The 23,126-nt window shown below is 47.3% G+C and overlaps 1 protein-coding gene across 4 annotated transcripts in view; it reads right to left on the bottom strand.

The window, feature by feature from the left end:
• EEPD1 (endonuclease/exonuclease/phosphatase family domain containing 1) overlaps positions 1–23,126 on the bottom strand; it is a 146,445-nt gene that overhangs the window by 3,455 nt on the left and 119,864 nt on the right. For 3 of the 4 annotated variants that reach the window (XM_002818056.5, XM_054559314.2, XM_054559315.2), the window contains exons 4-7: positions 16,852–16,962; positions 13,242–13,376; positions 10,270–10,408; positions 894–1,088 (exon numbers count right to left, since the gene is read on the bottom strand). In XM_002818056.5, coding sequence (XP_002818102.1) covers positions 894–1,088; positions 10,270–10,408; positions 13,242–13,376; positions 16,852–16,962 — 580 coding nt within the window. The remainder of the gene's footprint in view (positions 1–893; positions 1,089–10,269; positions 10,409–13,241; positions 13,377–16,851; positions 16,963–23,126) is intronic. The other variant, XM_054559316.2, reaches the window with a different exon arrangement.

The following is a 23,126-nucleotide window of genomic DNA, read 5'->3' on the forward strand; positions in this document are numbered from 1 at the left end:
GGAAACTACTGCCCCAAGAGAGAGGGGAGAAGCAGGTGAGAGTGAAGCCTAGATGTCCTAGTCTTGAAGATCTTGGCCTTGGCTGCCCGTTAGTCTCTCTCGCAGTAAAAGCCAGGCCCTGCAACTTTTATTTTAAAATTTCTCATTGAAGTATAATAGGCATCCGTGGGGCTTTGCCAAGTGTCCAGTCAGAGTTTAGAAATACTGTTCTTGTCTTTCATCAAAAGACCCTACTGTCTCTTCCATATTGTTGACTGTCTCCTGACTCAGCAGGTTACCAGTTTGCAGGGAGGGTGAAATCACCCCCATACCCTGCTCCTTGCAGAGCACTGACCATTTCTTCTGTCCCATTGTGACATTACATGAGACGCCTGCTCACCTCACAGCATGTCCACCTCATAGCACGTCTACACTGCATCCTACAACACAGCACTTGCATGTTTGACAAATGTTTGCTAGAGGACTAAGTGTCCTAAAAGTAACATTATCAGCTTATCTCTGAATCAGGACTCTGCTAATCTATAACCAGGTTTGCCTGGAACACATCTGCTTGCTGTAGGTCAGTGGGTGTTCTAAAATTATTTGTCACACCCCCTTTCACTTCGAAAAATGAGGATTTAGAAATCTATGAAGCAGGAGGAATATTTGAATAAAATTAACGAATAGTTACAAAAACAATTAGAGAATGGCTGGAAAGCACTGTGCGGTCCTTAGCGCGGGACTGACGGGCCTGGATTCCTGGATTCAGTCTCTGATTGAATGACAGTTATACAGTCATGTAAACCACAACCCTATGTATGCCTCAGAGGAGGTGAGATGACTTCTGTCAGTTCAGACATGTTTCTCTCACTCCATTCCTGAACAGGAGAAAGGACAAGTGAGTTCTGCCTCACCTGTGAAAACCTTCTTTAAGCTTTTACTGATCCAGATGTTGTCCAGAGACTTCGAGCCTTGAGGGTTCTTGGTGCTGATGTTGGTGAAGGTGTGAGCGGGGATCAGGTGGTGGAACTTTTCTTTCCTCAGGATATCATAGTCATTGCTGTCTGGCCCTTGGCCAAAATCCCCTAAGATAATGACATCCTTTTCTCCTGGAAGTGGAAGGAAGAAAATGAGTTTAAGAGTCGGTGGGAAGTAAAACCCAACATTGACCGTGGCCCTTTGAAACGGGATTGAGATTCTCTGACTTGACTCCCACGGGGTTAGGACTGTGGCATGGTTCTCTCTCTCCTAACTCTTCCACATTTCACGTGCATATCACCCTGGCACCAATATTAAGAGTAAGTCAGCAACACGTTTGGAAATCAGGGGCAGCGTGACACAAAAATCACACTTGTTGAAGCTTATGGGTTCCAAATCTTATTACCAAAAAAAAAAAAAAAAAAAAGACCTAAGGGTCTTACCCAAATATTTAACAAAAACTCAACATACATTTACTGGGCACTTACTATGCAGGAAATCCAGAGATGAATAAAATGCAACTCCTGCTCTGAGAGACAGACTAGAAAACAGACAAGAGCAGAGAGTAGGTGCAAAAACAAACACACATTCTGAAACCAACACAGCACAGGGAAAGGCGGTCAGGGAAGGCTTCCCCGAGGAGGCAATGCCTGACTTGGGTCTCAGAGGATGCACAGAAGTGCTCGGTTCAACACGGATGAGAGGGAACCTATGCAAGGCCAGGGAGTTAAGACACAGCCTGGCTTCCTGGGGGTGGGGTGGGTACCTGAGGTTCAGTTGGCTACTTCTCTAGGACAAGGTATCAAGAAGCCAGATGTTAAAGATGAGGTTAGAGATATAAGCAGCAGCCACTCCTTGATTGGAAACTGTACTCTGTCTGCTTGAGGGTCAAATTCAGATCAAGAGACCAAGGGAAAAGCCTGGGTCTTCCTGGCATTCAATGGGCAGCCCACAGTATCCATCCATCCATCACTTTGATGCACATAATGTACCATTTTCCTGCTGCTGGTCACTTTTAAGGCTGTTCTTAGTAGCCACTGCTATAAATAATGCTGAAGTGAGCATCTCGTTTGCTTTTTTTTTTTTTTTTTTTGTGAGACAGTCTCACTCTGTTGGCCGGGCTGGAGTGCAGTGGCACAATCTCGGCTCACTACAACCTCTGCCTCCTGGGTTCAAGCGAATCTCCTGCCTCAGCCTCCAGAGTAGCTGGGACTACAGGCACCCACCACCACGCCTTGCTAACTTTTGTATTTTTAGTAGAGACGGGGCTTAACAATGTTGGCCAGGCTGATCTCGAACTCCTGACTTCAAGTGATCCGTCCGCCTCTCCCTCCCAAAGTGCTGGGATTATAGGCATGAGCCACCACACTTGGCAGCTTTCTGTCCTCAGAACTATAGAGAATCCTCATGAAAAACTATGGCCATTGTTAAGGCTCTGGATAAATACTGCCAGCCTGCTTTCCAAGGCTGCTCTGGTTTCAACCCTCCCCAGCAACCTAAGGAAATTCCTCTCACTGCATCCCTCACCAAAACATTCATTTGATATGTGAAAATGATGTCTTCCATTTGTAGAAAATGAAGTTGTGCTCCCCCTCCTTTAGGCTAGAGTATCTACACATGTTATCTGGAATTCTGCTGCACAAGGGATGGATCTCTTCTTCCCATTTACTAATTTTTTCAACCATTTACTTAGATCAGTATGGACTCATGGATACTTATGAGGTATAAGTCAGGTATACCTTGAGTTATATCCAGTACTATGTCATTGACTTTGTTCCTGAAATATTTCCAGCTTTGGTCACTGAGAGCTCTTTCAGTTGGCTCATGCGTCCTTTTGACATCCACCCAGCAGGTTTTTTTTGTTTGCTTGTTTGAGCACTTCCTTCTGACATGACAAGATGCTCCAAGATCATGCTGTATATACATAGTTTTTCTTTTTTTTTTGAGACAGAGTCTCGCTGTGTCACCCAGGCTGGAGTGCAGTGGTGGATCTCGGCTCACTGCAACCTCTGCCTCTCGGGTTCAAGCAATCCTCCTGCCTCAGCCTCCTGAGTAGCTGGGATTACAGGTGTGGACCACCACGCCTGGCTAATCTTTGTATTTTTAGTACAGATGGGGTTTTACCATGTTGGCCAGGCTGGTCTTGAATTCCTGACCTCAAGTGATCCGCTCACTTCGGCCTCCCAAAGTGCTGGGATTATAGGCGTGAGCCACCGTGCCTGACCTACCATGCTGTGTATTTTCTCAGTCCTCGCATCAGCCATTTCTCTGAGGAGCCCTGGTTCCTTTCATTGGAGAACAGCATCAGAAACGATGCCTGACGGGTCTATTATTTGTACAGGGTATTAGTTTTGTTTATTGATTTATATGAACTCTACATATAAAAACATATCAACCCTTTATCATATATAGGAACTGATTTTCTTTTTAGTTTGTGATTTGCCTTTTCATTTGTCTATGACCAAACTGAAGCACACAAAAGTTAAAAAAAAAATTTTTTTTTAAATGTAGTACAATCTGGCAGAATTTTCCTAGAGTGCCTCCAAAATCAAACAAATATCTACTAAGTTCTTTTTATCATTTCATTTCTTACATTTCACTTTTTTTTCCCCACTTCCTCCTATGTGATGATACATTTCACTCTTTAACTTGCCTGGAATTTACTTTTATTTTTCATGCAAATAATTAACCCCCTCTGCCAGTATCATTTCTAGAAGAATCCTTTTTTTCTCAACTAAATTATAATACTGGCCTGTTATCTTAAATATCTTTTTGTATAACATTTCTATTTCTGAGCTTTATTCTATCATATTGATGAATTTTTGAGTGAGTACTATAGGTTTTAATATTCTTTCATTTAAAATGTTTATATATTCTCACGATATTGAAATTTTCATTCCCAGATTTTATTTTAAACTAAACTTATGTTAACTTTAACATTCTTATCTTTGGTTGGCAGGAGGAGAAGGCTGTTCTCTGTTCCTTGAGTCCCCTTCTAGACACTCTACACAGAGGAGCAGATGTGTATACTTACATAGTTATTTTCACTCAAATGTTAGCAAGTTTACCTATCAATTCCTATTTTTTTTTTCTTATCAGTACATCCTGGAGATGGATCTGCTTCATATAAGAAGTTTTGAAACTTTTTTTTTTTTTTTTTGAGATGGAGTCTCACACTGTCGCCCAGGCTGGAGTACAGTGGCGCGATCTCGGCTCACTACAGCTTTTGCCTCCCGGGTTCAAGTGATTCTCCTGCCTCAGCCTCACAAGTAGCTGGGATTACAGATGCATACCACTGCGCCTGGCTAATTTTTGTATTTTTAGTAGAGATGGTGTTTTACCATGTTGGCCAGGCTGGTCTTGAACTCCTGACCTCAGGTGATCTGCCCGCCTTGGCCTCCCAAAGTGCTGGAGTTACGGGCATGAGCCACGGCGCCCGGCTAAACATTTTTTCTTTTTAAAATGTATGGGGTGGGGGTGTTCCATTTCTCAGATGAGATCCTGTAGGAACCCCCAAAAGTAGAGTGGGTAAAAGTGGAGCTTCTCTGACTGAAGTGGGATGGGGGGAGCTCTACAAAAAGCCCTTGGGGCATCGGGAGTTCAAAAAAATATTAATGCCTGAGTCCCACTCTCAGAAATTGGAGTTCCACCTGTAGAGATTCTGATTTAGCGTCTCCGGTGGCCTGGTCTTCAGCATTTCCTGAAGCTCTCTGGGATTCCATGTCCAGCCAGGTGTGGGAACCACACCTAGAATATTAAAGAGCTCTGCTGAGACCTGGTGCAGTCAACTACACGGAAACATGGTAAGGACGGGTACCTCGAACTGTCAACACATCTCACCCAAGAACACTTTGCCATGTTTCTCCATTGATTCAAGTATTTATTAAAAAAATTCTTCACTGAAGTCTTATTATTTTCTTCACTTTACCACCACATTTCTAAGTATTTTTTATTTTCTATTTTTGTTATGAATGGGATCTTTGTTTTATCCCATTATATTTTCTCTAATGGTTATTTTTAAATTTTTTTTATTTCCACAGGTTATTATTGATATATATCAAAAGGACTATTTTTTTATTTTAATTTTGTAACTAGGCAGTTTTCTTAATTCTCTTACTGGGAATAATTTTTTTTTTTAACTTTAGGTGTAACAAACCGACAATCATATTCTCTGAAAACAGTGACACTTTTGTGTCCTGTTCTTCCAAGTCCTCTTTTCACCTTATTAATCCAAATTAGCTAGGAGGAAGAGTGGTCACAGAGGGGCTGAAAATGAAACAAAACCTGACACAGGAGAATATCAGAAAACAGTGGCTCTAGGCTGGGCACAGTGGCTCACACCTGTAATCCCAGCACTTTGGGAGGCTGAGGCAGGGGATCATCTGAGGTCAGGAGTTTGAGACCAGCCTGGCCGACATGGTGAAACCCCATCTCTACTAAAGATACAAAAATCAGCCAGGCATAGTGGTGGGCGCCTGTAATTCCAGTTACTTGGGAGGCTGAGGCAGGACAATCGCTTGAACCTGGGAGACAGTGGTTGCAGTGAGCCGACACGGCTCCACTGCACTCCAGCCTTAGCTGGAGTGAGACTCTGTCAAAGAAGAAAAGAAAGAAGAGAAAGAGAAAGAGAAAAAGAGAGAAAGAGAGAAAGAGAGAGAGAGAAAGACAAGGAGGGAGGGAGGGAGAGACAGAGAGAGAGAAAGAGAAAGACAGAAAAATAAAGAGAAAGAAAGAAAGAAGAGAAAAGAAAAAAGAAAGAAAGAAAACAGTGGTTCTCGGCCCTGGTTCTAAGAGAAAACAGCTGGATGACTCTGAGTGTGGAATTTGAAGTTTGTCACTTCCCAGCTTCGTGACCTTGGGCAAGCCTTTTAGTCTATAAAACGGAAAGAACAAGCCATTTCCTCCCAGGTTGGTGTCAGGATTAGAGGAGCCACCAGAAGCGCCTGGCACGGGGCACTCACATGTAGTTTGGGCCCCCTTCCTGATCAGTTTCCTGATACAGCTTCACAAGTTTGTCAGGGAGAGACACACAGTGGAAGTCAAATATTTGTGCATAAGAACTACAAAGTGATTTCAGGGCCAAGGGGGAAAGGTTTTCTCCTAAGGCATTTTAGACATTTCTCCCACAGTCTGATTTACCCTAGAGGAAGTGGGATAGTTATGAAGTATTTTCCAAGCAAAGCGAGTAGAAATACTGAAAGAACACTCTCCCCCCAGCTGGGCTCTGTGGGATTCCCCTGGGCTCTGCCTGACCCTTGTTGTCCCACAGCAGGAGGTGGCATTTCTGCCACACCTTGTGAAGGAGGCTTTAGGGAAAGCAGTTCATAAACGAAGTCATAAATGTATCCAAGACACTTGGCAAATCTTTTTTTCCTGGCCACGGGTGTGCTTCCGTAATAACTGCAGGGAAAGGAATCTGAAGGGAAGCTACTCGGGCCACCACCAGAGGGCACATGTGCATTGCAGATGGCGCCCTCCTCCAGGAGGAGTGAGGACAGTGGGTGGGATGGTAGGACGCCTCTCCTGCAGGGCCACCCACACCTGGAGAAATCAGTGCCAGCTTGAATAATAGTCATGGCACTGTGCTGACCACTTCCTCGATAGCACTGCACTTAACAGCCACGACCCATGGGGCAGGTGCTGTTACCATCTCCCCTCTGCAGGTACGAAACAGGCTCCTGGAGGTGGGAAGGTTTGCCCAAAGTCACCAGGCCAGGCCTCAAATCCAGGGCTCATCACAAAGGGCTAGGATGGAAGACCACATGGAAGTGGCTGCTGTCCACTGCGACACCAAGTGCATCAGCAGGCACTCAATAAATATGTGAGCAACAGACAAGTGGAACCACAAATGCCCCAGAATTAGGGTGCAGTTTGATTTGGAAAGGAACAAAGAGAAAGATGCTGCATTCATTGAATATCAAAGAAAACAAAGTTCCCATATAATGAGGGAGGTTTTCGTTGGGATGCAGGCCTGCAAAGGTCTGGGCTGAAAAAGACAATTCTAAAACCAGGAGAGATGCTGGTGTCAAGGGTCAATAGAGCCAGATCTGTGTAGCTTCAGGAGTGACAACGGTTCCCTTTTAGAATGAGCACATCAGATTTCTTACAACTCATGTTCTTCCAATTGAATCTGTGTCGGTGATGACAGGTAGATGCACAGGAGCCTGAGTTATCTTCCTAAAAAGCCACCCACCTGGGCTGGGCTCCTTTGTCGCTCCCTTGATTCCCAGCAGTGAGGGGAGAACGTTGTGGGCTGACTTCCTCAGAGAGTCTCTAGATTTATAAAACGCCAGTGACAACTACAGGAACCAGTCCCCACTGAGGGACCATCTGCCAAGATGTCAAGGGTTACTACACACCCTGTTTCACTCTTGTTCAGTTCACAGAGGGAGACCCTGTCCCCAAGTCCCGGTGAGGTCTGAGAGAAGAAGGTTCCACTAGGGTACTGGCATATCCCCACTGACGTCAGCCTTTGTTCCAGACAAAGGCAGAAAGGCCCAGAGCTTGCTAACCACATCGGTTCTGTTTGCTCTGATAGAAGCTGTGGAATGAAGGCTTTGTCTTCGCTTTAGCTGAACCCCTCTACTGACTTGTTTACCCTTGTTAGACCTGGGCAGGCTGAATCGCTTCCTGAACCCCTGGGTCTGGAGTGTCACCAGTTAACAATTAATTGGGTACTAGTTACAAGCAGGGGACACAGGCAGCATGAGTCATTGTCCCTACTCGGACGAGTCAAGGCCAAGCCAGGCTGTGGGTCAATAGTACCTTGGCAATTTGGAACATAACCTGCCCAAGGTTTTCTGCCAAAATCCTGACCACTCCCTGGATACCAGGGGTGGGGTGGGGGGATGGTGACTGCCTAAGGCTGTCAAAGAAGTTATAAGCTGGCATCTTTCCTGCTTCCACATAAAGTTTGAGACCAAGAACAACAGTAATGTCCACAGATGTGACAAGCTATCAAGTTGTCCTTTTTACAGATCAGAGTCTAACTATAGGTGGACAATTTCCCACACAGCTGCTTCTTGGATAGAGCATCTTCTGACTGTTTTTAGCCTGAGGACTCATCCTTAAAGTAGAACGTTGGTCACGGCATGTCCTGGTTCAAAAGAAAAGCTGCTGCACATCAATGTTCACAGCAGCATTGTCACAATAGGACAAAGGTGGAAGCCACCCAAGTGTCTATCAGAAGATGAATGGATAAGCAACAAACTATGGTGGATGGATGCACAGTGGGGTATTACTCAGCCTCAAAAAGTGAGGAAATTCTGGCCAGGCACCGTGGCTCACGCCTGTAATCCCAGCACTTTGGGAGGCTGAGGCGGGCAGATCACGAGGTCAGGAGATCGAGACCATCCTGGCTAACAGTGAAACCCCGTCTCTACTAAAAATACAAAAAAATTAGCCGGGCGCAGTGGTGGGCGCCTATAGTCCCAGCTACTTGGGAGGCTGAGGCAGGAGAATGGCGTGAACCCAGGAGGCGGAGCTTGCAGTGAGCCCAGATCGTGCCTCGGCACTCCAGCCTGGGCGACAGAGCGAGACTCCGTCTCAAAAAAAAAAAAAAAAAAAAAAAAGTGAGGAAATTCTGACACACGCTACAACATGGATGAACCTTGAAGACATTATGCTAAGTGAAACAAGCCAGACACAAAAGGACAAATATTATGATTCTACTTATATGGGGCACCTAGAGTAGTCACAATCACGGAGACAGAAAGTAGAATGCTGGTTGCCAGGGGCTGCAGGGAGGGGCGCATGGGGAGATATCGTTGAATGGGTACCAAGCTTCAGTTTGGAAAGATGAAAAGGTTCTGGAGATGGATGGTGGTAATGTTTGTACAACAATGTCAATACATTAGTAGCACTGACTTGAATATGTAAAATGATTAAAATGGTAAATTTTATGTTACATATATTTTACCACAATAAAAAATCTTTTTTGTTAGAAATGCAAATTCAAATACACATATACATACATACATACATACATACATCTTTTGAAATGTGAGCCTATAGTTTGACTGAAATATTTTTGTAGTAAAATCTTCATGAATCTCCCAATTTGAGGGGCTAGTTTAACAAGGAAGTCTTAGAAAGCTAGAGAATATTGGTCCAGACTCAAAAGACAGAAGAGAATTCCAAGCCTCCAACTACAAACTCACCTAGACAAGGTCAGTGTTCTGAAAAATCAAGCCAGATGGATAAGATCACAGTCTTCACAGCCTTGTCATCCTTTTCTTTTGGTAAACCAAGTGCAGAAAACCATCTATATTAGTTGGGGCATCGCCCCCCTTTGTCCTGGAGTTCAGTTCCTTTTTTTTTTTTTTTTAAGAGATGGGGTCTTGCTGTGTTGCCCAGACTGGAGTACAGTGGTGCGATCAAAGCTCACTGCAACCTCGACTTCCTGGGCTCAAGTGATTCTCCCTCCTCAACCTCCTGAATATCTGGGACTACTGGTGTGTACCACCATGCCCGGCTAATTTTTTTCATTTTTTGTAGAGACGGGGTCTCACTATGTTGCCCAAGCTGCTCTTGAACTCCTGGGCTCAAGTGATCCTCCCGCCTTGGCCTCCCAAAGTGCTGAGATTACAGGCATGAGCTACCGTGCCTGGCCAGAATTCTGCTCTTTTCAGTGTTCTCTTAATTCTTCTCATATTTTAGAGTCAACTCATGTACATGAAGTCCCTACTATGTGCTTGGTATTGCTGCAGACACTGTTACTTAGCCCTCTGGGTACTGCTATGAGGTGAGTACTGTCCCCCATCAGATGGGGGCCTGAAGTGGTTTGGTGGCTTGCCTGAGGTCCTACAAGATTAAAATCCAGCATTTCTGACAGGTTCAGGGCTTCTTCAACATGCTCTGTATCCCGCCAGAGAGAAAAACTCAATTCACCAATAATCAGGAATTTACCACTTCCCCTTGTCACCCCCGTCTCTCTTTCACAGGAAGAGGACATGCAAATCTGCAGGCAGCACCACCAGCGTGATGCCCGAGGCAGCTGGTCCCAGGATGAGCTGTCTTTGGGGAAGGGCATCATCACTTACATTCTTCCCCCCTAATCCTTTCTATCTAAATGAGGCTAAAAAGCCACAGAGCTGACACTTTGGAACGCATATGCTAGGTCCACAGAGGCACAGATGTGACCATGCAGGGTCAGCTGGGCTCCATGAGATGCCAGAGGTTTGATTGTCCCCTGTACCTGCGACTCACATTGCTGACAAACAGCCAGCCCAAGTGGTCAGAGATGGCTCAGAAGAGGCAGCCCTGCTGCTCTGCAAAACAGTGGCCGAGCCGCAGCAAAAGACAATGTCCTACCTTTCAGGGTTTCCTGTAGGGTCTGTGCAAAGCTCGCCAACCGGTGGCCATCACTGTGATTCTTGCTGGGATTCTCGCTCCCCAGGAGGGTCAGGGCTGCCAGGTGAAGGTTAACAAGGGTCAGGTCGTGACTTCCCACCTAGGCAGCAGGAAACAAAGCAACAGGGAGAGGCTCAGAAGCTCATATTTCCTGTATCCGTTACAACCGACTCATAAATAGCTTTGTGCACAGAGTTGACAATGGTAAACAAGAACAAGGCTGGCTCACACCACCAGGAAATAATGCAAGGTCTTTCATCTTCGATTTTTCCAAGGCACTTGCAGGAACAAGGCCTATTTTGTTCTACCAGTCCACCCCTAACATCCTACCTCCTACTCCTCACTTAGAGCCTAAAAGATTGGGCATATCTGCATATCTGTAAATGTCTGAGTTTTTTTCTTTCTTTCTAAGCAGTTATATATAAGGAGGTGGAAGGCCAGGCATGGTGGCTTATGCCTGTAACTCCAGCACCTTTTTTTTTTTTTTTTTTTTTTTTTTTTGAGAAGGAGTCTCACTCTGTCACCCAGGTTGGGGTGGAGTGGCATGATCTCAGCTCACTGCAACCTCTGCCTCCCGGGTTCAAGTGATTCTCCTGTCTCAGCCTCCCAAGTAGCTGGCATTACAGGTGTGTGCCACCATGCCCAGCTAATTTTTTTTATTTTTAGTAGAGACTTCACCATGTTGTACAGGCTGGTCTCGAGCTCCTGACCTCAAGTAATCCTCCTGCCTCAGCCTCCCAAAGTTCTGGGATTACAGGCGTGAGCTATTGTACCCAGCCACAACCCCAAGCACTTTGGAAGGCTGAGGCGGGAGGATCACTTGAGGCAATTTGAGACCAGCTTGGCCAACATAGTGAGACCCCATTTCAATCAATCAATCAAAGGAGGTGACTCTGACAGCTGGTTGTTATTATAGACTTGGGGCTTTTCTCCAGAGGGCCAGCCTGAGGTCTCCTGCCAGGATCCACTGCTGGGATCTGCCTCCTCCTCTTCCCTACACCTCCCACACACGCCCCTCTGTGTTCTTTTCTCTCTGGAGCCCACTATACCCGAGTGCTCACTTTAACCTAATTTCAGACGTGTCCAAACCAAAAGCTTACAGAACCTGGCCAGCCTAGGACATGCCCCAGCCCTGCATCCCCAAGGGCAAGTGCAGAAACACAGGGTCAGAGTTTGTCTCTGGGCATCACAGCACTGCTCAGCTGCTCAGGGCTTAGCAGTCTTGCCCTTCTGTTTGTCATGGCAACCAACATCAACACTGCCAGGAAGGGAAGGAGTATAGGGGAAGCCCCCAGGAAGTAGAGGGTGCCCGTCTTATCTTACGGATGTGGTCCCAGTTTGCCGGCACCCAGGACCAAGAGCTCTGCAGCTGCAGCTCTGCCTGCTAGAGAAAGCATCTTAAGGCCGGGTGGGGGGCACAGTGCCTGAAGAGATGAGCCCCATCTCTGTACTGCACCACCTGCCAGGCCTACAATGTGACATGAAGTACAAGAGGCCAAGTGCCTGTTTAGGGGGCTGCTTTATTTACAGGATTTAGGCTGATCAGCATTTTCTCATTATACCCTTAAAAACAGCCTGCCTTTTGGTGATACTGGATTATCAGTATCACCCATGGGGTTACATGGCCATAACCCCACGTGGCCAATACTGGAACAGGGACTTGACATTAAAAAAGGGGCCCAGGGTGGTGTTAGGAGGCTTAAAGGTGATACCTGGCTGACTTACACATCAGTACCACAGATACGACCCATGGACACCCCCAGGTGTACATGTGCAGACAGAGCCCCATCAATATCACAGACAGAGGAATGAGGGGGCTGCTGGGTGCGACAGATACCCCCAGGGTGAGCACATACCCACCCTCATCAACTCACAGTGTGCAAGGTGGCACAGGGGCTTGTAGCCTCAACATAGGGGCTGCTCCCAACCCTCAGCTGGCAGACACCTCCTGGGCTGGGGTTTGAGGTGACTGTCAGGCTCAAGAACTGCCCTGGAGCACACAGAAAGCAGGGGGTCTCCATGCCCAGGAGGGGATACGCTTGCTGGGCTCCAAGGCACTGGACCTGCTTGCCTGGCCTATGAGCTCACAGTCAAGGACCGCGGGGATAAGGCTCACTGACTGCCAACTTCATGACCTGCTTTGGCTTCTGCTGCCCAGCTGCTGACCATTTTGCAGTTCATTAACACTTCCCAAGGGCATCCGGGGAGAACCAGAGAGACTGCGCTCGATCAATCTGCTGAGCTGCTCCCAGACGCTGGGGGGACAGAGACTCCCACATGGGCAATGCCAGTGACGGGACTGCCCCTGGCCCACAGCCCAGAGCTCCTCCTGAATCCCTTCCAAACCCAAACGACTCCTTGAGAGGCCCTAACCCTAACCCTAACCCTAACCCTAACCCTAACCCTAACAATAAAGGAATCAGGCCTGAGATGCAGCCAATAAGAAGGGGCTCCTCAGGCCAGTTCTGCTGCCCTTGAATCCAGCCATTCCCTAACACCTGGCCTTGTGAACCACTGCCAGGAAGGTGAAGGATCACTGAAGGGGCTTTTGGAAAGTAGGCCATCCAGATAATCCCCCAAATTCTGTATGTCTGAGGTGGGGTCTAGGAATCCCTGACTGTAGGAAAATCTCCCCAGGAGACTCTAATGAGGGTCAAGTTTAGGAGCTATACCGAGTCTCCCTCCTTCCCCTCTCTCCTGCTCAGATGCCAGAGTTATTGGGGCTGAGAGTCTCAAAATCCCTTTCATTTCTGCCCTGGACAAGTTCACCTGCCAAGGAAGCCCCAGGAGAGACAAAAATCTCCAACCATGAGAGGCTGAAATCAAGGCAAAAAGACAAGACCTCTCTTACTCATGGTATTACAAAATGAGCCCTTTTCTTTCCTTTTTAGAAAGAAGCGGATTCCACGTCACAGACGGTGTGGAGCGGGTACCTTGAACCGCGCGAGGTATGGGCTGGGGCCCGCCAGCTTCCCGTGCCCATTGCTGGGCGAGCTCTCCTGTGAGCCAGCATCTCTCAGCTCCACGCCAGCCGCCGCATCCCATAGGAATCCTGCATACCCGGCTCCCTGCAGCGGAGAGGGAGACAGAGTCTCAGTGCCAGAGTCCTAGCGCCACCTGGGGAAAGGAGGCAGACAGGCCAGAGAGACCGAGAGGCAGTAGTCCCTACTCTGGCTCAAGCTGTTTCTAAACCAAAAACACACCACGAAAGCCACAGCCACTCTCCCTTGCCGTTCCCCAGCCCATATAATTTCACATATTGCCAATTTCAGAGCTTTCCATACAGACAGGGTGGCCTGGGCTCTTCTGTCTTTGCGGGGAGGTGGGTGAAGCCCAGGCGAGGCGCGGAGATATCTTCAGAATCATCACATCCCATGAAGTAGCAATTCATGCTCCCATTTCCCAGATGAGGACACTGCTGCTCAAAGAGGTTAAGTGACTTTCCTGAAATCCCACAGCTGATCACAATGCTGAGACTAAAACATATAACTCCAATGGATGGGCTTTGCTTACTGATTAGCTGCAGCTTACAAAAATGGTGCCCAGCACCTAGTAAGAGCCCACTCAGTGTTTGCTGGGTGAGGGGAGGTCACAGTTGACCTAATGGCTTGGGGCTGCTTGAGGGCCCTCCGCAGGCGGATGGGGCCACGGCAGAGGTGTGAAGCTTAGGTCAGAGGTGCCAGGGTTGGCGGTGGGGCAGAGTCCTAGTGCCGGGTGTTAAACCCCGCTGCTCTGAATGTGCCTGCTTTGCACTGCTGCTGCCGCCACTGGGGGCTTGTGGAAGAAGACACACTTCTCCTTTCCACCCCACCACAGCCTCTGCTGTCCACGAGAATGCTTCCTCAGCACCCGCTGCCTGGGAGCCATCTGCATGTCATTTGAGAGGCCAGCAGTGCTCGTCACCACTCTTCCCCATTGCAAAAGGAGGGGAAGTGACTCTGCACAACCACCCTCCTGAGCAGCCACCACAAAGTCCCCAGGGTCAGCTCTGGTCTAAGCCACACGCCTTGTCTGAATGTGCGTGTTTTTAGGAGGAGGGAGGGAGGGAATGAATGTATTGTATGCTGTGCACTTCTATATTTAAATTATCTCCTTGCCCACCCCCTGGAGAGTGTGCTGGTTTGAGAACGAGAAGACCTGGGCCTGAGTCCCACCTGAGTCACTTAGCCGTGGGACCCTGGGCGAGCCACTCAGTTTTTCTAAACCTCAGCTTCCTCCAGTGTGGAGGGAGGTATGACTGCCCTGTTGGCTTTGGAGGATTATCTCTCCATCTGCCATTTCCCAAGCCATGGTGCCAGAGTAACTTACCTAAAGCATCACTCAAGTCATCTTCCGCCCAAAAGCCTTCAGGGGCTCCCCGATGGCCCTGGAGGGGAAGCCTCTGCAGTGGGGCCTACTCCTTCCTCTGCCTCCCTCACCTGCTCAGCACTGTTTTCCCCACCCCAACTTCCCTGCGTGCTGCTCCTTCCACCGCTGGTTTCTTGCCCCCTCCTGGGAGCCTTTCCCAATGCCTCTGACTTAGGTGTTCGCCTCTCCTCCAGAACAGCAGCCGGAGGAACAAGGTTTCCAGACAGAGACAGCGAACTGGGCTCAGGTCCGAGCACCACCTCACATTGCAAAAGGGTGGCTTGTGGTCAAATCATTTCATCTTACTAGGTCTTCATCTTCACAGCTGGAAACCACCCCTCTGGCTATCATGTAAGCCCTAGGGAGCTGGGGAAAAGATGCCTGGGCAGAATTTCAGGCATCGAAGAAATGGCCCACTTTCTTATGTTTGTCTAGGGACAGAGATTGAACATTTTCAACCTGCAGATATATTCTGTTTGATTCACATAGTGTTTAAATTTTTTTGGATTATCCATTCATCTTTAAAATTTAGGAAATTTCCATTAAAATGAAACTGGGAGGTCTGGCCACATTGGGCCCACAATACTGCATGGTAACAACTGGGTAGACATGGACCCAGCCGCAGCCAGAGCCAGGCATGAGCTCTCTCAGTCCACTGCAGGCGGCCAGCCTGCAACCTCATGCCCATCCCGCCTTGCCTGGCCTGTGCTATGTTAATGATGCATTCCAATGCATAGTATCTTTTAAAATCCTATAGCCACCCTATAGGTGAGCTAAGAAAGGGCTATCGCTCCCATTTTACAGATAAAGGAATTGAGGCCGAGAGGTTTTGCTGGATGGAACTCGGGTCTCCCTGCAACCTCATGTTGTTTTCCAATGACCTTGACACCCTGACCTGGAAAGGAGTTACCTGTCTTGCCCTTCAACAGGCTGTGCACTCCCTGCAGGAGGGGCCAGGTCAGGCTCCAGCTGGGATCCCCACCGTGTCTTGCAAAGAGTGAAAACACGCAGGCATGGATAGCTGGAGCTGTTTTTCTCACCAATGTGTATCTGACATGAAACAAAATGCCTGGTACATAGCCACCTTTCATTAATGATTTGTTGAATGAATGAATACAGTGCTGAATGGACTATAAAAGGCTTGTGAAGCTCAGACACCTACATACATGTGAAGTGCGATCAAAAAAGGAAGGTGGTATTATTCTTATTATTTCTATGTGGACTGGAAGGGAGAACCCTGAACTAGATGCATTCAAATTCAGCTTTATCTCCAGCCTTCTCTGAATGCATGCTGACTCACTGTCAGCTGCAGGAGCCATTTACACCCCCAAACATAAAACCCAGAGACAGAAGATTTACATGCACCTTTTTAAGTAGTAGCTAAAAAGAGAGTAGGGGCTTACTGTCAAAAAATGGTCACTTTTAATCCGGCATACATTTATGATTTAAGAGCCTACATTATAAACATAATCATATTAAGTATAAATCACATGTGTTTGTAAGCATGTTAGGTATACTAGGGATTTAAAAATCTGCATTTATAGGAAAATTATGTAATAATACATTTTCAACCCCTGGTTATTATCAGGAGTCTGTTTAAAAATCTAAAACTCCATTGATGTTAAGCATTGCAAGGTGAATAAATCTGGCCTTGAATAATAATATGAGGGAAAACGTGTATTTACAGAGATTTACCCTTACTTGATCATATGGGTGATACTGATGAAAGAAAATTCAAAACCAAAATCTGCTGAACATTTCAATAGAACATTTCTATGTTGAAATTATGTGCATAATTTCTACCACTAGAAGCAAATACTTCACGTGTGAACTAAGATGAATCTGAAGTTTTCAGTCAACGAGTAATGAGCTCTGCACAAACTTGGCAGAAGACAGAACTGTGGCGAAGGGATTAGAAGGACAAAGGACAGAAATACCCATTTGTTGCCTTTCTCCTCTCCTCTCCTCCCAACACCCTAAGCTCTCATTTCCATCTTGGCAGGACTCCATTCCCAATCTAAACGTGAAACGAGAACCAGGGCATTTGGAAATGAATGGCAAGGATTTAAAAATTGGGCAGAAATACAAAATTGAACCAAGGATATTGGCAAAGGAAATTTTTAAATGCCCTTGATTAGGGGAAAAGTATGTATAAATTAAATGAAGGGAAAGGCCAGGCTTTGCAGACGAGGGTACCTTCTGGAGCTGATTCGAGGGCTTCTCAGCAACAACAGCCTTCCAGCATCCCCGGGGCCCCTTCCACTTGCGGATGTTGGGCAGGGTCGGCTGGTTTAGCTCCGTGCAGAACTGCAAAGACAGAGCACAGGTCAGAAGCGTGGGTCCGCGCCTAAAGCAGTCCCGGCTGGCGGCGGCCTGAGAAGCCAAGCACTGCATGATTCTGAGTCATCAGCCTTATTCAGACACTGCTGAACTACATCCCTGTTTTTCAAACACTAGGGTTTGCAAGAGCCAGACGACTAAACAAGCACCACACATTAAAAAGAAAACTGCCTGTGTGTGAAACACCAAATTATCACCTGGGGACTCTCAGTTCACAGAAATTGATTCTCTCTGTAGCATTCCTGCCCAAACAGTTCAAAAAAAGTCATCAGAATCCTTTTCATCCTCGTAAAAGCAGCGGATTGAAGGTCCCAGGAGGATCTGGATCAGCATCAAATCCAAAGAGGTAACAAGATGGATACATAGTGACTTTCTTCTTCAGGGCTCAGCTTAGAGGGGCAAAAAATGACCTCCAGCTTCAACTTGAACCACTGTAGTGCTTGTCTTGTTTACCTCTTGCTGTGGAGAGCTGCTGCTGCACCCATACACGTGCACGCGGCATGCACTTCTTTTGCTAATGCATGTTTCACCAATATGGCTGTAAAGTGACTGTCACTGAGGCAAAATAAAATTGCACACAGTAGGATGAGGAGTGGAACAACTATCCACTTCAAAGTATGGAGACCAGCTCCTCTAACTCATGCCTCAAAAACAAACTCTTCTCTTGGGGTCACCCCCCCTTGTCCTTCACAAGCCTTGGAGCACTCCACTCGTTTATTTCTCTAACCACCCCTATGAGTGAGAGCCTCTTGGCTTCCTTCCGAGCACATCACCGCTCTCTCCCCTTAAGGACTCTCATTCAGCCCCACTGAGGCAGCTTACACCTCTATCCAGAAGACCCCAGCATCTGTACCCGTCGCCAGTTGCTCTCCTGAGTTTTAAAAGCACTTCCCACTGCCTCCTTAACATCTCCACCTGGAGGTCTCCTTAGCCCCTCACAGCAGCAGGTCCCAAAGGGAACACATTATTCCTTCCTCCACCCAGTGCCCATCTTGGTCCAAAGCACTTCCACCCTTCCCGCTGCTAGAACTTCTTCCTCGCCTCCCACCAGCGCATTGATTCCACTGTCACATGTGTCTGGGGTGCTTCCTTTCTGTTCTCCAGCCCCACTGCTGGAGCCTGTTTCAGAGTCCTGTCTTCTCTCACGGGGGTCACTGGCATAGCTTCTAAGAAGTCCGTCACTGGACCCACCCTGCAGGTATTCACTAAGTTCACTGTCATGGCCATGCTGATGCTCCTCTCTGTGGTCCTCAAAGTGTGGTCTAGGGACCAGTAGCCAGAGAATCACCTGAGAACGTGCTAGAAATCCTAGACCTACTGGATCAGCAGCTCTGAAGTGGGCCCAGCGATCTGTGCCTGAACAAACCCACTGGAAGATTCTGATGCACGCTTGGGTTTAAGAGCTGCTGTGGCCGCCCAGGTCCTCCCCCAGCCTCTGCCCCAGATCCTGGTGGTGTGTGAGCAGCCACCCTCTCAGCAGAGCCTCCCAACGCCTCTGCTGCAGAAAGCCACTCTCATGCCCCCTGGGCAGCCCACATCCAATGGTTGGGAGAGGCCAGGGTCTAAAGGTCTGGTCTTTCCCCTCACATTGCTTTATTTGTAAGAGGGAAGATGAAGCACCAGTACTTCATTACTGAGTACTGAGCCAGTCATTTCTAGAGGGACAAGTGCTGTGGGGAAGATGAAACCAGGCAAGGGGAGGAAGAGTGCTGGGAGGTCTACTTTAGAAATGGGCTATTCTAGGAGTGATGCTGCTTTTACAGTTAGTCATGTAAGCATCTATCTTTCTCCAGCAGTGGACTCCACAGGGCAGGGACTGTACCTGAGTCTCCTTTATAAACCCCTACCTGGCACAGAGCACAGCACCCAGTGATGCTCTCAAGCATCTGCTGGTGAATCAGAAAACTCAAGTCAAGACTGCAGTCTTCAAATCTGTGCAAGACAGTATGACAAACAAAGCGGGGGCGGGGAAAGGGGGCGGGGATGCGGGGAGTGGGGGTGGCGGGAATTTCTCCTTAGGCTATTATCCAAGTAATCGCCTCCATTGTAACCTGACTCTTTGCATACAGATATGTTCTCTGCTGCTGAGTTTGTCTGGGAAGCATTCTCTCTGGAATTTGCTCAACCGTGACTTTTATAGGTTCTACTTTCAACACAGCCCAGAGCAGAGTGGCTGTGGAGTCACTGCTGACAGGGGTGAGGGAGTGGGGAAGGCGGAGAAGGTGGGGTTTTACCCTGGATAAGTCCCCTTGACCAGATGCTCCTGGCTGGAAGCCATCCTCAGATGGGAAATAAAACACTTTGGAAGATGCAGCCGTAATTTATCGACTATAACTTTAGGGATCCTGCAAGGAAATGTACTTCACAAAGGGTCCCATTTCCTGCCGGGGAATCATTTGCTTGCTGAGTGATCATTAGTGCTGCATCCAAGAATCATTAAAAACAGAGCAGCTCTCCAATGCCCAGCTGGTGCTTCGCTGTTCTCCTCGCAGGGGGTCCCAAAGCTGGTTGCTCATCAGAATCTCCTGGGATGCACCCTGGAAAGCTCTATTTTTAAGAAGCGCCCTCCCCTCCACCCCCCACCAAGGGATCAGCCAACCAGGTAGATCAGAGAGGCCCAGCCCTGGGGTTAGAGAAGGAACACACCACGGTGCTGTGACTCCCTGTGTGCAGGGAGTGGTGCCCCCAGGATCGTTCTCCTTTTCCAGAAATCTAATCTCTCCTAACCCCCAGGAGGACCTTCAGATACCTGAGGACAGTTGTATCTCCCATTCATACCCAAACCCCACCTGAGCTTAGAAAAACCCCTTCCTGGCAACACCATTTTGATGGGAGGGGTCGGAAGTCTGAAGAGGTGGCCCAGGCTGACAGCACTGATTCCCATGCTCATGGCTCTCACAGGTGGTCTTTTGAGCTGGTCACAGTGTGAGCACCAGTGTCACCTGGGAATGTGTTCAAAATGCAAATTCTCAGGCTCTACCCCTGACCTACTTAACTAAAGACTCTCAGGGATGGGGCCTAGAAGTCTGCATTTTAACAGCCCCTCTAGATGACTCTGATAGGGTCAAGTTGATTTCATGGATGAAGAAAAGACATTCTTATTTTTCTTTGCTTTCTATTAATATTTTAAAACTTTTCACTCACAGGTAAGCTCTAGGAGCACTAAGGAAGCAGAATCCCTGACCCTTAAAGGCCATCTTTATTCTGTATGCCTGAAGCCCTGTCCTTAATAACCTCTCTCAGCCCACAGAGCAGATCACCGACCCCTCGCTCTGCCTCTTCTTCAGTATTTACGTTATTGGGGATAATTAATAACTTGAGCGACGAGGGAGATAAGTGTTTATGGCTATAAGCATTCTATGTCCTAATTTTCATGACCAGAGTTAAGGAAGGAGTAAGTATTTTCTTCTATTTTTAGGACTGAAAAAAGAATTGTTAACTTAGCTATCTGCACTAACTAGTCACAGAAAACCTAAGGAGGTGAGCACCTTTCAGACCCTTGCTACTCAAAGTGTGGTCCATGGACCAGCAACATCAACCTCACTTGGGAGCCTGCCAGAAATGCAAACTCTCAGGCCCACCCTAGACCTGCTGCACCAGAATCGGCATCATTTTCTCAAGACCCCAGCTGAGCTACGAGCTTCTCAAGCTGGAGAATCCTGGTTTAGAGCCCTCCTGTTGACCTGTACCAAGGCAGATGCCATTGTACACACCGTCTTTATTATTCCCAGCACAGCCCACAGGAGGTAACTGCTACCAGTTATTCATGAGCACAGTGCTGCACAGAAAGGTTAAGCCCAAGCTCGAGTTCAAATTCCAGGTTACACAGTTAGCGGGAGGGTCTGAACTCAGGGCTGGTTCCTGCTGCTCTAATTCCTGGCCTCGACAGGTGGAACAGGGGAGGCAGGGCAGATTCAGAAGGGTTGGGGCTGGCCCCTTCTACTGAATCTTTGGCTCCTTTCTCCCAAAAATTTCAAAGGAAAACAAAAGCATCCTCTGAGAGCTCTCAATCTGAACTCCACCTTCAATTGTTTTATTTAGAGCAGCTGGTTCTCACACTTTTTGCTTTGCCCACAAAAGAAATAATACTCTTATGTAAAAGCAGCCCACCAGGGCAGAAAGGTCAAAATGGAAGAGGGAAGGTTTGTGTTCATCACAAAGTGTCCCAGACCAGTCTGGTCTGCAAAGCCCAACTACTGCCACTCCACCCTCTCGGGTTTCTGAATCCCCAGTGGCTAACTCATCACCTATCCCCATCTGATTCTTGTTTTTAAAACCTTGGATTGGTGGACCCCATCCTGGATTGACTGAGTCTGGTTCTTTGAGGTTCTGGCCAAGGTTTGTACTTCTAACAAGTTCCCCCAAGCAATTCTAAACCACAGTTTGAGAAGCTCAGGCAAGGCTAGACAATTGCTGATTCAGCATTCCTAGTTTTAATTCCTGTGGCCTGGGAAGACAGCTTTTATTCTTCCAAACAAACAAATACTATTTTGGCTCTCCCGGGACCCTGTATCTCAAAAGCCTCTGACATGTGGCTGTTAACAGATAACATTGTGAGGTAATGAATGAGGCAATATACTGAGCCCATCACACTATGGCACACAGTAGGTACGCAACGGGCATTTGTTGAATGAATGAATCAGTGGAATCTCTCCTAGGGATCCCAGTTTCCCAGAATCAGTTATAAGAGCTACCAATGAGCTCGATTTGTTTCTCCAGCACCAGACCAAATGGGTAAAATTGGGTCTTTTAGCATGCTAATGCATTATAATTAGTGTATAAAGAGCAGTGAAGACCACTAGAGGTCACTTTCATTCCCATCTTGGTTTTGGTGGGTTTTGGCCGGCTTCTTTATGAAACCTGTTTTATCAGCAAGGTCTTTATGACCTGTATCTTGTGCTGACCTCCTACCTCATCTTGTGACTTAGAATGCCTTAACCACCTGGGTATGCAGCTCAGTAGGTCTCAGCCTCAGTAGGTTACCCAGCCCCTATTTAAGATAGAGTCACTCTGGTTCAAACGCCTCTGAAAGTCAGATATTTAAACTCCAATCTACGAGATGTACAAGGTGCTGGCATTTAGAAATGCCAAGTCCTAAAAGAAAGACTACTTTGGCTACACCCTTGGGCTGTGTTGCATCTTGGGTCAGCCCTGGATCAGCTACCTCTGCAGTGACAAAGGGTTCTGAGGCTTGAAACCAACTGATTTGTTGCTTGTGGACCTTTGGACTTTTTTTTCTCCTACTTTGGCTCCTCCCTCTTTCTGAATAGAATATTCCATAATTCATCTGGTGCTGACTAGGAAATAAAAATAATAAAGGTCGGTCGGGCACGGTGGCTCACGCCTGTAATCCCAATGAGGTCAGCAGTTCGAGACCAGCCTGACCAACATAGTGAAACCCTGTCTCTACTAAAAATACAAAAATTAGCAGGGCGTGGTGGCACGTGCCTGTAATCCCAGCTACTCAGGAGGCTGAGGCAGGAGAATTGCTTGAACCCGGGAGGTGGAGGTTGCAGTGAGCCGAGATCGTGCCACTACACTCCAGCCTGGGTGACAGAGTGATATTCTGTCTCAAAAATAAATAAATTAAAATAATAATAATAATAATAAAGGTGTTCCAACTCCACTCAGTGGTCTGTCCAGCCACCTACCAAGTTCAGTCTTTCCCTTCCAGTGAAATTAAAATGCAACCTGGGACTCTGAGCAATTTATAAAGATGTGTTGCTAATGGTGACCACACAGCTGGTGGCAGAATATCAATAGTACTGGTAAGCATTTTAAAGTAAACTCCGAATGGCCATCCTCATCCTGCTTCCTGGATGGGTGGGGAGGGCATGTTTTCATTTTGAACCCTCCAGGTCAAATTTCCAGATGAAGCTGCTACACCGAGGTGGGTGTTTCACTTGCCTTCCTGACTCTGGACGTGACTTCCCTTTGACAATGAGTTTTGCAAATGGTAACGCTTTCCTGTGTGTTCTCAGCGGTAGCACTGAAAACACAATCTATTTTGGTGGATGAAGATGCACAGGTGAGTTCTCCTTAAAAAGATAAATCCTTACCAGAGAAGAAAGAAGCCCTTGTCTTAGGCCATGCAAGGGTCAGGAGACTGAACTTTCATTAGAATACAATAG

The sequence above is a fragment of the Pongo abelii genome, chromosome 6 (assembly GCF_028885655.2).
Source record: "Pongo abelii isolate AG06213 chromosome 6, NHGRI_mPonAbe1-v2.0_pri, whole genome shotgun sequence".
NCBI classification, from domain to species: Eukaryota; Metazoa; Chordata; class Mammalia; order Primates; family Hominidae; genus Pongo; species Pongo abelii.